The sequence below is a fragment of the Mya arenaria genome, chromosome 5 (genome assembly GCF_026914265.1).
Source record: "Mya arenaria isolate MELC-2E11 chromosome 5, ASM2691426v1".
Taxonomy (NCBI): domain Eukaryota; kingdom Metazoa; phylum Mollusca; class Bivalvia; order Myida; family Myidae; genus Mya; species Mya arenaria.
The window spans coordinates 75,887,985-75,900,788 of NC_069126.1; the positions used below are offsets into that span (position 1 = coordinate 75,887,985).

Here is a 12,804-nt window from a genome sequence, read left to right on the forward strand (position 1 = left end):
GATGATGATGATGATGATGATGATGATGATGATGATGATAGTGATGATGATGATGATGATGGTGATGGTGCTGATGCTGCTGCTGTTGATGATGATGATGATTATGGTGTATTTAACAGACTGTGTATATCTTTATATCATGATAACGCTACATAAGCTCGTGCAATAATTAAATTATCTCCCTTGAATCAAGTTGTTTTACCAAATTTATTTTGTAAAATGTTCCAGAGATAAAAGGTGAGTGTTTGATTAACTTGGTCAGACATGAAACTTCATACATGATACAGACTTCTATCTTAAAATAATACATACCAAACGATTGCATTCTTATTCTTGCCGACTTTGTAAAATTTGCTTCAATTCGGACACAGACTATTCGGACAAGGTTATTATTTGTTAAGCAAGTCATTCATTGCATTGTTTGGATTTGACTGTTCAATGTTGAACTATGAATTTTTTAAACTCAAGCATCTTAAGTTACTGGTTTTACCATAAAGAGGAAATGAAGTAAAGTTACATTGGCCTTGACTGCCAACACAGCACTCTGCTTAATGAAACAATTGTAAAGTTCTTTCCCAAGAATACCACACACACACACCCCTTTAACTTTTTAGGCCAATCTATCCTGTCCTACCTTTCTTTCCTGAAAAAAGATTTTCGTAAACCTCTGAGGAAATGTGCGGTTGTGCTGGTGCAGAGTTCAAACCCATGCTACAGTACACTCAACGAGAAAGACCCACTTTCCGTTTCCCTCCGCAGATTTTTGCTATCGCGGCACATACAATGAATTTATCAACTGTCCGCGTTCCTCTGAGTTTGAATTTAAGGCCCTCTGAGGGTGATTAGTCGACCGAAGAATTATGAACGCGGCGTTCCTCAGAGAGGTAAACTCAGCGAAACTCTGCGGACACTTTATAAGAATCTACGCTAAAGTTATTAATTATTTATTTTTTTAATTTCAACCGATTACGACGACTGCAGTTAATTGCTATTATTCTTTTTCCTCTGCCCGTTTTGCATGGTTAGCTTACCACAAGAATGCAGTCGTATTTCACTATTTGCACATGCATCTTATTATAAACGTGTTTTTTACTAACGACTAAATTATTTTACTAAATACATTGATAAACACATTTCACCCGAAAAAGGCTAGGTTAATTATTACACATTTTCGGAAAATCAGGAGGTCAAACACGTGTTCAAAGTTCAGAGCGCATGGTTGAAGACCGTCTTGCCTCGTTTTCTGTGGAAAATTCCCTAAACTGTCATAGCTATTTTTAACCACCAATAATAAATAGTATAGTCTATATTGTATTGATCACGTGCATCACGAGCCAGAGTTCATGTAAAATGTCGGCTGTTTTATGATGCAATACAATAAGTGGTAATACATCAATGATTCAATGTTTACTATTATAAGTGTTAAGAAGTCAAGACAATATTCAATTGGCGTTTACGGACACAAATACAAATTAAACGCTGGTAAGAATCGTGTAAGATTAACAATGTATATAAGCATAAAAACAAAACTTCTGAACAAGAATGATTTCTTTCTTATCTGATTAGATACGGAGTTCTGCCGCGGGGTCATAAAATCAAACGATTTTCAACGCTATCGTTCATATTGAACTCGGTGGTAAACCAGCCACTCAGAGGAACTCGGTGGGATTTTAGCGAGGGCAACAGTTTTACCCTGGAAGGAAGTCCGCGATCATCGACTTTATCCCTCAGAGTGAGCGAGTAAAGTTGGTCTAACTCGTTGAGTGTACTGTATCTGGAGCACTTATCATGTCTCACTATAAAGCTAGCTATTATAGCAACATGGTAGAGTGTCCGCTTGCAGAGCGAGAGGTTGTGGGTTCGAAGCCGGGCAGATGCATATAGCAATTTGTGCAGTCTGTTACATATGAATAAGAGACAACGACTGAAAGAACAGTCGAGGCTTTAAGGCAAACACAACTATGACAGGTTGTTCTCAAATATGCTGATCACCTGATTCTATTGACTTTTTCCACTTTTATGTATATTTATTGTTGGGTACTGTATATCACAGGGTAACATAAGGCAGCATATTCTTGTACAGGTGGAAGTTCAGTTTTGCTAAAACACATGTTGAGTTTACCTTATTTGCTGGTCATGTTCAAAAACTTTTTCATGGATCAATCAGCTTCTTACATATTCTTTCTCTTCAGAATTCATACATCATTTCTAATAACCAGTCCTTTGAAAAGTACATTAAAAAAGAAATATTTGCTTTTGATTTTTAATACATATTAATTATATATTTTTTCAGAGACAAAATAGCAACTCAAGAAAAGGAAAACTGTGGCAGTCAACAAGTGGTATTTTTTGAGAAATTTTATATTGCAAAACTAACTTATTATGGAGGGCACAATGCAGAGTGCTGACCAAAAAATGAGCCTCAGAAGTGAGTCACAACCTTTAGGAGGCATACAACATTCAGCTGAATTACAGATCTCACCGCCAATAAGTGAAGACATTATCTATCCAAGCATGACAGGCATTTCGGGTGTGGAGAATGAGACAGTGGTACACACATCCAGTAACACACAAACATATTCAAATGCATCTATACATGAAGCACCTGGTGAACATATAATTCAAAATTCATCTCTATCAGAAGTTCAAGGTAGTTATGTTTCGCTCTTAGCTGACATTGCATCAATTGAACGCAATGATGAACTTTACAGTCAAACATCGTCTAATCAAAGCACTTTAGGCAGAAATCAGACAAGTGCCATGAATTATGAACAATCACCCTCATATGGTGATATGGATGAAAATATATCATCATCGCTTGACAATAATGCCTTGCTTAATTATGGAAATTTAACCTACACATTGCCAAGCAATGGACAAACACATCAACAGTTTGTGATCCTACAAAACCCAATTACTATAAGTTCAAACATTGTAAGACTGTTACCATCCCAAATGCCGGTACATACAACAGATATTGATGAAGACGTTACTGAAGATATGACTAGTGTAGCACATTTACAAAATTTGCAAAATGACCAGAATTTTCTTCAAATTCCAAACATGCAAAATGAAAGTGATATGAACACTTCAGCCCAAGAAACAGCTGGTGCCTGTCTTGTGGCAGGAAATAAAATTGGAAGTATGCAGAATATACAATATTTTCAAGATGACTCTGCTATTGGTACACAAATAACAGTCACTGAGAGTGAAGCAGTCGACAAGAAACAAAAGAAAAAGCCAAAGAAAGTGCAGCAGTCCGCTTGTGAAATAAAGAAATTCACTGCTGAAGACCTCAATACTGGTAAGACTGAGAAAGAAATGTTGGATTACTTTTTGGAACAAACTAAGAGTGAAACAAAGAAAAACAAGTTGATAAAACAAAGAGAGGGAGAAATAAAAAAGGTGATAGTTGAAAATAAGCCACAATTGACTTATTCTGACAATACTTATAAAAGTACTTTGGATACAGTTAAAACTACCAGAGATGACAATAATGTTTCTGATCAAAAAGTTGATGAACAAAGTGAGAACAAAAGACATAATACATCTCCGAGTGATGTTATAAATGAATTAAATACTGATAGTACATTAGGTGCTGCAGAGACAGAAGAAACTCAGAAAATAACAGATGAAGTGGATAATAGTGTTAGTGATGTTACAAGTGAAGTTCAAAAGAAAACCAATCAGTTGAAAAGGAAATCAAAGACTTATTCAAACATTGAACCAAAACATAGTAAGATAGTCAAAATGGACAAGAACGAAAGCAAAGGGACTAATGACCAACAAGTAGATGATAAAATTACTTATGTTCCAAGGAAAACATCCAGACCTAGAAAGCAGAAAGTAGAATATGTTGTTAGAGAAGATACATCAAAGAAAAATAGAGTGTCAAAGAAAGTAAAGGATATGGAACAACAAAGTGAAGAAAAACAAATTGTGAATGAAAGAATGGTTGATGTTGATTTAGAAAAACTTATAAATGTGTCAGATTGTGATGACAAATATATCATCCATTTATATCCAATGTCAATTTTAGATTTGTTACCAGAAACTGAAAGAGATATTGTTGTTGAAGTTTCAGTAGATTCTAAATATAATACCAAACCATTTAGTTCACAAAATACTAAAAGTAATGGAAGTCTGTCAAAGTATTTCTTATCAATACATAAAGACACCAAAAGAACAGTTGCTAAAAGGTTGACGAGGCAAAGAACAAGAAAGGATGCAAAACTAGAACAGTCGGAAAACGAAATTGACAATCAGGCCAAAGAAGATGTAAATGACTCCATTGACATGGATATTTGGGATGAATTAAAAAGCAAACAAATTGATAATCAAGACAGTTGTGAAACTAATACCCTAGTGAAACATGATGATAATCCAGTGAAGAAAGACATTGCTGCGGAAACTAAAATTGAATCTGTCATGAAGGATGGAACGGTAGATGATGTGGAAACTGGTGGTCTACAGGAGTTGGAGGCTGAAGATTTGAACACCCAGGGAAACACTGAGGGAACGAAGAGAATAAAGAAGAGAGGAAAGCAATACACTACTGTAACTAATGAGGATGGTAAAAATGCACTTTCAGTCTCCTATTCATGAATTGTTAATATCATTTTAAAAAGGAAAATATCAATAATAAACATTAAATATTATAAGTCATTAGTTAAATGTGAGGATATCTATCCATTAGAGTATGTTACCATATATACTAATAAGAATGATATTTGTAAGTTTATTAGGCAAGGCCACTTTAGTGGACAGGAATTGGGTCCCACATTAAATTTCAAAAAAAGCAAGGCCACTTTAGGGGACAGGAATGGGGTCGCAGATGAAATTTAAAAAATAGAAAAAAAAAGATTAACATTATTATAAAACATCTTGTTAACCTGGTAGCAAGTAAAATACACTTTTTGATGGTGACCTGCGACCCATAATTTGGCTAAAAAAATAGTAGATTGAGAACCCTGTGTTTGCATGGTATGCTTTTTATATGTTGACAAATTACTTAGTGATTTGCTTATGTTTGCCAAAAGACTGATGTCTTTAGATTACTGCCAACGATACTTTATTGCATTCAGACGGTGATTTAAATTTTTTGACTGAAGACCTTTGACCATTTGGTAAGTGTCATCTTGTAAATCATATATTTTTGCCATTCTAATTTTAACGTTTTACATAACAATTTTTCCCAATTTGTCAGCATATAAAAGTTATTATCTACTTACACTTATTTAAATTTTACAATAAAACTTCACATTAAACAAGTCAGGATATGTTGTTGAAAGAACCCCAAAATGTAACAAAACATAAATTTCATGTTTTAACATGACTCCTTCTGATGATTTATTTTTCATGGTGTTTAAAATATTTGCAGGCAATCGCAGCTATCAGTGCCCAAAGTGTGGCTATGTGACCAGTTACCAGGGTAACATAACATCCCATCTACGCACACACAAGGACAAACGTGACTACATCTGTGAAACATGTGGACGGGCGTTCATGTCCACCCTCATCCTGCAGAGACACGCAATGGTTCACTCAAACAACAGACCTTTCCCCTGTCAACTCTGTGGACAGGCATTCAAATGTAGGTATAAACCCTATCACTGCCATATAAACCCTATCACTGTCATCTGTGCCGACAGGCTTTCAAATGCAGCTATAAACCCTACTCTTAATAAACTGTTCAGACTTTCAAAATTAATGTAGGTATATACCCTGTCACTTTCATCTGACATTCTGTGCGGACAGGCTTTAAAATGTAGGCTTTTGTTTCTTTTGTCCTCATTCGCTGTTTCTTTTATCCTTGTCATCTGCTATGGTTGCTATTGTTCCTTTCATCCTTGTCATCTGCTATGGTTGCTATTGTTTCTTTCATCCTTGTCATCTGCTTTGGTTACTATTGTTTCTTTTAGCCTTGTCATCTGCTTTGGTTGCTATTGTTTCTTTCATCCTTGTCATCTGCTTTGGTTGCTATTGTTTCCTTCATCCTTGTCATCCGCTTTGGTTGCTATTGTTCCTTTCATCCTTGTCATCTGCTATGGTTGCTATTGTTCCTTTCATCCTTGTCATCTGCTATGGTTGCTATTGTTCCTTTCATCCTTGTCATCTGCTATGGTTGCTATTGTTCCTTTCATCCTTGTCATCTGTTAGGTTGCTATTGTTCCTTTCATCCTTGTCATCTGCTTTGGTTGCTATTGTTCCTTTCATCCTTGTCATCTGTTATGGTTGCTATTGTTCCTTTCATCCTTGTCATCCGTTATGGTTGCTATTGTTTCTTTCATCTTTGATATCAACTATGGTTTCTTTTATCCTTGTCATATGTTATGATTGCTTTTGTTTCTTGGTCCTTGTCATTCGCTTTGATGCATGGCTGACATCTGCTACGGTTGCTATTGTTTCTTGTATCCTTGTCATCAGCTTGGTTTGCTTGTCTTTTTTGAATTGTTGGCATCCACTAAGGTTGCTATTTAGGCCTTTATCTGCCCATCTCCTCACAGGTCAGAATATCTGTCCCATTCCCAATGCCAGATATATATTTTTTTCCCAATTTCAAGAAAAAAATCCCAAATGAGATGAAATTGCTGTCTTGAAAAGCCTTAATTCTCATTTTTTTAGAGAAATTTTTCCCATAATGTTAAGTATTTTTGTTCCCAATATTGCCAATTAAAACGCGACTTGAAAAAAACAATGCCCTGTTTTTGTTCCTTGATTCTTGTCATCCCCTATGGTTGCTTTTGTTTTTGCATTGTTGGCATCTGCTGGTAGGGATGCCGATGTTTTTTTGTCTATTTCTTATGATAACAGTGTATAGTTTTTTTACTGTAAGATGCACAAGCTCCATACAAAAAATGTTTCTGTCTTCTTTTAAAATCAAACTTGATTACATTTGTCCATGATTGACCAATGAAAGAACATTGGAATAGATATTTCAAAGGGTGAAATTCAGAATGGAAAAGTGCAGTTAATCCACAAAGATTGCCTTATTTCTTGAGACAGTCCCTTTAATGAAGGTAATAGTTATTATGACTTGTATCTCATAAGAGTTAAACCTTATTTATAGCAATTTTTCATTCTTCAGGTCACAACCATCTGAGACAACACCTATCCCGCCATCTTGGAATAAAGAAATACCTGTGTGATACCTGCTCCAAGGGATTTGTTACAAAGGGTGATCTCAACAAACACATGCGGAAACACACGGGTGCTACCCCCTACCAGTGCCCACACTGTGGTTTAAAGTTTACAGAAATCAGCGCCCAGTATCGACACATTAAGAAAATTCATAGCATTCCGGCTATTGGGCGGTTTATGTGTACATTATGCTCGCAGAAGTTTTCAAAAGCTTCACTGGGGCATAAACACTTGGGGAAATGTCATTCCGAAGTGGTCAAGAGCGAGACAAGTAGGAAAATGTTGTTGTCTTATATCATAGTAGTGAGAGATGTGGATTCGAGGGACAAAGACGTTCATTTAGATGGGAGGGATAGGGAATCAGAAATCACACTTCAGACACTGTGCTTTACTGAGCTAAGTGGCTTACAGTTGTCGAGGGAACACAATAGTGCTTATATTGAAGGGCAGGTTCCAACATTGATACAGGATAGAAATACACCGGGACAAAACCCAATGGAATTCATGGGCGGACCCACAACTATTTAAGGATTAGGCCATATCAAACTGATTGTATGTTTAGAGTCAGGTTCCAATTTCCAAAACCTACCCAACCGGCAGGGAAAAGCAGACAAAGTGCCATAGAAAAACAAATCTTTTTTCTCTTGAAAACAAATGATCTCTAGCAGATAGCAAAATTCACCAATGAAATCCCAAAAGAAAGCATTATATTCATTTGCAGATCCACACATCTAGAAAAATGATCTTCTCACTGTATATTTCGTCAGATCGAGGTTATTTTAAAAATTAAGCTCTAAAAAATCATATTGCTTTGCTTAATTTAGATTTTGGTAAATGGTGTTGTTGTTTTTTATTCTGAAGCTTACAAATCTTCCAACCATATGATGCTAAAACATAGAACCAATTTGTAGTTTCCCTACATCAGATTATATCAAATCAATAGGCTACTTATTATATGTAATTAATTATTTATTGGTTAAGTTTTATGTAAAGTGGTAAATTGTATGCATTTAGAAGTTATTATATGTTGTATTAATAAATCGTTTATTGTTGAATTTGTATTATCGGTTATAAATATGTATTGTTTATTTTGAATCAGATCTTGATTGTATAATGTAATACATGTGTTCTTGATTCGTATTTGGCTCAAACTATGGTAATAAAATCATAAACTTGTATACTGGTAATTAATTTTATCCATAGTACTAGTCTGATTAATACCGTTTATCAATAGACTCATTGCTTCATGTTAATTGTGGAGGAAAATGGGTATATGTTCAAGCTTAATTTCATGAAACCATCTACTGGTATGTTCTGGTATTGGTACTGGATAAGAACAGTGGCAAAACAGTTGAATCTTTAAAATGTCCTATAAAAACATGGTGTGAATAAGAATGACTTGCCAACACTTAACACAATTTACAGTTGGTCTGTTTTTCAAATTTCAGTATATTTGTGGTTGTTTATAGAAAATCAAATTGAACTCAATGATTTACATGGCATACCAGCGTATTTCCACTAAATGTGTTATAACCCCTTATTTACATAACAGGATTTTTGTTTATTTTATGAACATTTTCCTCTCAAATATAAGATAGATATTTTTTACACTCATGTACCAAAAAACAAACCACAGGAGTAGTTTGAACAAAACATGGCTTCAATGTATCAAACTTTTAGATTACCTCCCTTTCAATCAAAATTAAAGTAACTTCATCAGTGAATGTCAGCTTGATAAAACTTTCCATATGTTAACTGTTGGCCAATATTGATATTTTCTTGGTTATTTGTGTAACAGTTCTGGGTTTAACTCACTTGAAGCCAATGAATTTCTCATTGTATTTTCATTGATTGAAACGTGAGTCTGTCAAAATCAGCTTTTCGATTAATAAGCATTATGGCTATCACCATTTTCATATTTTTACAGAGATGTTCAACTAACATGTTTTATTTTCAAAATCAGTTTTAATTGGTGTTGAATTTTATACTAATTCTGTAATGCTCAATGTGATTTGGTTTGATAAGCATTTGAAAGTTACCATATCTCTTTTAATTTAAATTATATTATCTTGAGATGTCAGCAAAAATGTTGAACAGGATTTACAAATGTCAAACAGGAATGATTGCACTAACACTTTTAATTCGTAAAAGTGTTGAGTGACCAATTAGAAGAGTGTTTCAATGTATATAAATAATGAACCTCTTTTCTAATTAATGTGATTGGCTATACTTAATAGAGAATTGTGGCCCTTTGATCAACTAAGAAAGTTTGGTTAAAATCTTAGGGCAATTTTGTTTTTTAACTCCCATCTAAAATACCATAAATTCAATGGACTTCATACTTCATGCATACACGTTGACATCGATCAGTATAAACATATGTGTTGATGACGATGTACACTGTACAAGTCGAAATAAACTGTATGTCTGTCTTCACACAGTTGTTCCTATCTATACGACACAATTAGGTTGCGTTATTCCATATTAAACTTAATACACGTTATGGCCTATGATTGACCTTTTACTCATTTATTTGACTTTTTGATTTTTTTTCTGTGATTGGCACATATAACATCATTAATGCATTCATTTTTTGACAAGAAGTTCTATAGTCGAGCGCTCTGTCCTGCGACGGCCAGTGTTGATTAGGCTTTCGTCTTGAAAAAAAAATGCTATCCTCATTTCCTTTTGAAAAGAGTTCGAGAAATAATATTGTGCTTTAAATTGCCCACATAATGCAGGAAATAAAGCGTTAAAGAGCAAATCAGGGTGTGTCGGCATGCCCGCCTCCCGTCTTGTGACATTAGTTTTAAAATTACTGTTGACCGTACATTTGACCTTCGACCTACTAACTCTAAAAACAATATGGTTATCTGCTGGTTCAACACAACCTACTTCAGAAGTTTTATGGTGCAGGGGTCAAGGATTTAAAAAAAAAGGCCGACTGTCGACTGATCGACAGTAACACCGGTTTGCCTCTTTTCTAACGCCAATGTGTCGGGGATACCCAGAGTCCACTATTATCACCAGAAATCTAATTAAACCAAAAAAAACGACGAGGAAAGTTCATATGAATTTGTGAGAAATGTGCTATACAATTGGCCAAAGAAATTGCGGAAAATGAGATCGTTGACAAAAAAATGCTGAAATATATTGTGAAACATGTGATTCTATACGTATCAATCACAAAAATGGTGTACACAAATGCCACTTTTAATATCAGTTTTGATAATTGTCTCTATTCCAGGCAAACAGTTCAGCTGCCGACACTGTGTCTTTACCACTCCCCTCCGCGAGTATCTCGCCAGTCACGTTAGGCAGTTACACATGACGTCACGTCATTACCAGTGCGAGACGTGTGGACAGACGTTCCGTAGCCATGGCAACCTCGCGGCACATACGCGGATACACGTCGGCAACTATCGCTTTCACTGTGATAGATGCCCGAGCAAATTCACAGGTAAGAAATAAAATACAATTTCAGGGTTGTTTAATGTTGCGCCGATGATGACGTCATCATCATAACTTTTAGTCCTGACCAATACATCTCGTTAACCGTTCCTTTATCGTCGAAGTGTTCTTTTGTAACTTTTAAAAAATAATATCAATTTTATATTGAACATTCTCTAAACAGTTTGCTGTATACGGATCTTGTTTGAAATTGAAACAATCTCACAGCCATTATATGAGGACGCATTGCGTTTGGCTATCATTTTCGAAGCACAATACAGTATATTCTGATTGCTTGTGGAATGTTGTCCATGTTACTAAGCAGATAATTGTCGCTTTTCAGACCAGAGCAACTTCCTTCAGCACCAGCGGCGACACGAGGGAATCAAGCTGCACGTGTGCGATCACTGCGGGAAATCCTTCGTGACTTCTTCAGATATGCGCAAGCACGTGCGCACGCATACCGGGGAACACCCCTTCACTTGTGACCAATGCGGACGGACTTTTAAGGACGGTAGTTCGTGGAAAAGACATGTTAAGCTGCATGAGACTGACAAGAATGTGTTTGTGTGCTCTCTTTGTAGGAAAAGGTATTCTAGAATTGATTTATGCAACCAACACATAAAGAAAACTCACGCAAACGAACCTCCTGGATCCGTGACGTCACTAATATTAGATGCGAAAACCGCCAGTTCCTTTCCGAGCGAGTCACAAACTCGTAGCAAAAAACAAATGAGGTCTGCGCAGTCAATACCATTCGATACCAATTTTTCTCCAAGAGAATCGAGCCTTCGTCAGACATTTAAGAGTCTGACAGAAGTGGCATCGCAAAGACTTATTCAGGAAAATTACGAGACAACGCTTCATCCGTCGGCAGTCACTGACTTTTCGCAGCGGCCATTTTCTGTGCAATCAATGACGTCATACCCGCTGGTGACGTCGTTAGCATCTTTACAGACGCAAAATATACCTGTGACCGTCGATCCTTTTATATTCCATCAGCCACGGAGAGATAATGTTATTAGTTACTTTATGTCAACACCAAAGACATAACTATATAAGTATCGTCCATGTGTTTCCGGTGCAGATGGGAACATCCGACCCGAGGACAAGTTTTCAGGGGGGCAATGTGCATTCTGTATTGTTTGATTTGTATGCGTGTGTTTTACTAAGAAGCGTAGCTTTTATATAATATTTATTTTAGTCTTTTGGAAAGTATACGATGAAAAAGATTGAAGTGTTATGATAGCCTGTTTGTGTTTGTGTTGTCGTTGTCGTGGCTTTGGTGTCGCGCGAAACTTCCATTTTGGCGATAACTGAAATAGTTGAATATATCCTCATGAAACTTGGTACACATGTTAACACGAACATTGCGCGTTGTAGCAAGTCACATAACTCTGGCTAAAATATATTTTGACTATGTCCCTTAGCTAACAAAGAAAAACGGACGATCGTCGGCATCCTCTGTCGGGGCTCTTGTCTCATCTTAATACACTTATATACATGTAGACTGACTAACAACTTAAAAGTACAGCTTAAAAGTACGAAGTTAAGATAGATGCACAAAAAAAACGTATTATATTCAATGCATTAAGATGTTAAACTCATATGAATTTAATGAAAAAACATGTGTTTGTGTACTTGGGGTACAGATAAAAAAATATAAGCGATGTTTTGGCACAGTTTTTAAATGGGAAATCATTAGTGGCTACTATCCTATCAATTGAAAACCATTTTATAAACACTAATATTTATATATGATATGTTTTTTTTGTTTTGATCATTTAAGTCAGAAACGTGAAACATAATAATGCATTTTAGTTAATATGTTCCTTTTGTGCACCTTTCCAGACTTTGTAGCTTTCAACCATGGAGTATTTGAAATCAGTCCATGAGATAATTCGTGGGGGAGGGGGGTAGGGTATACATGTGCCAGTTTCATTTCTTCAGATTGATATTATTAGATCTCGGGTTTTATCTACACCTGCATTTTAGCCTTTTGTATTTTTTTTGACTTTATAACTCCCACTGACTCATCCATTGTTACAATTTGATAAACCTGTGCGATATATTCTTCGTAATCGTTTTGAATAATGTTTTGTTTCCGTTTAAGATGGCTTAGATTACTTTTTGAGGAAGTAAATATTTAAAAAAGATTGTGTGCTGTGTTTAATCCTAAACTGTAGGATGTTTAATCTGTAAAGAACATAGCAA

The 12,804-nt window shown here is 35.7% G+C and overlaps 1 protein-coding gene across 2 annotated transcripts; it reads left to right on the forward strand.

The window, feature by feature from the left end:
- The first annotated feature begins 171 nt into the window (after positions 1–171).
- LOC128236077 (uncharacterized) lies at positions 172–12,738 on the forward strand. 2 transcript variants are annotated; one of them, XM_052950900.1, is made up of 4 exons: positions 172–237; positions 2,294–4,573; positions 10,388–10,600; positions 10,934–12,738. In XM_052950900.1, the coding sequence occupies exons 2-4, from the start codon at positions 2,383–2,385 to the stop codon at positions 11,641–11,643; spliced, it is 3,114 nt and encodes a 1,037-aa protein (XP_052806860.1). In that variant the 5' UTR covers positions 172–237; positions 2,294–2,382; the 3' UTR covers positions 11,644–12,738. The 2 variants fall into 2 exon arrangements, with proteins under 2 accessions (XP_052806860.1, XP_052806861.1); XM_052950901.1 differs by lacking the exons at positions 10,388–10,600; positions 10,934–12,738 and adding exons at positions 5,381–5,593; positions 7,088–8,226.
- Positions 12,739–12,804: the final 66 nt, after the last annotated feature.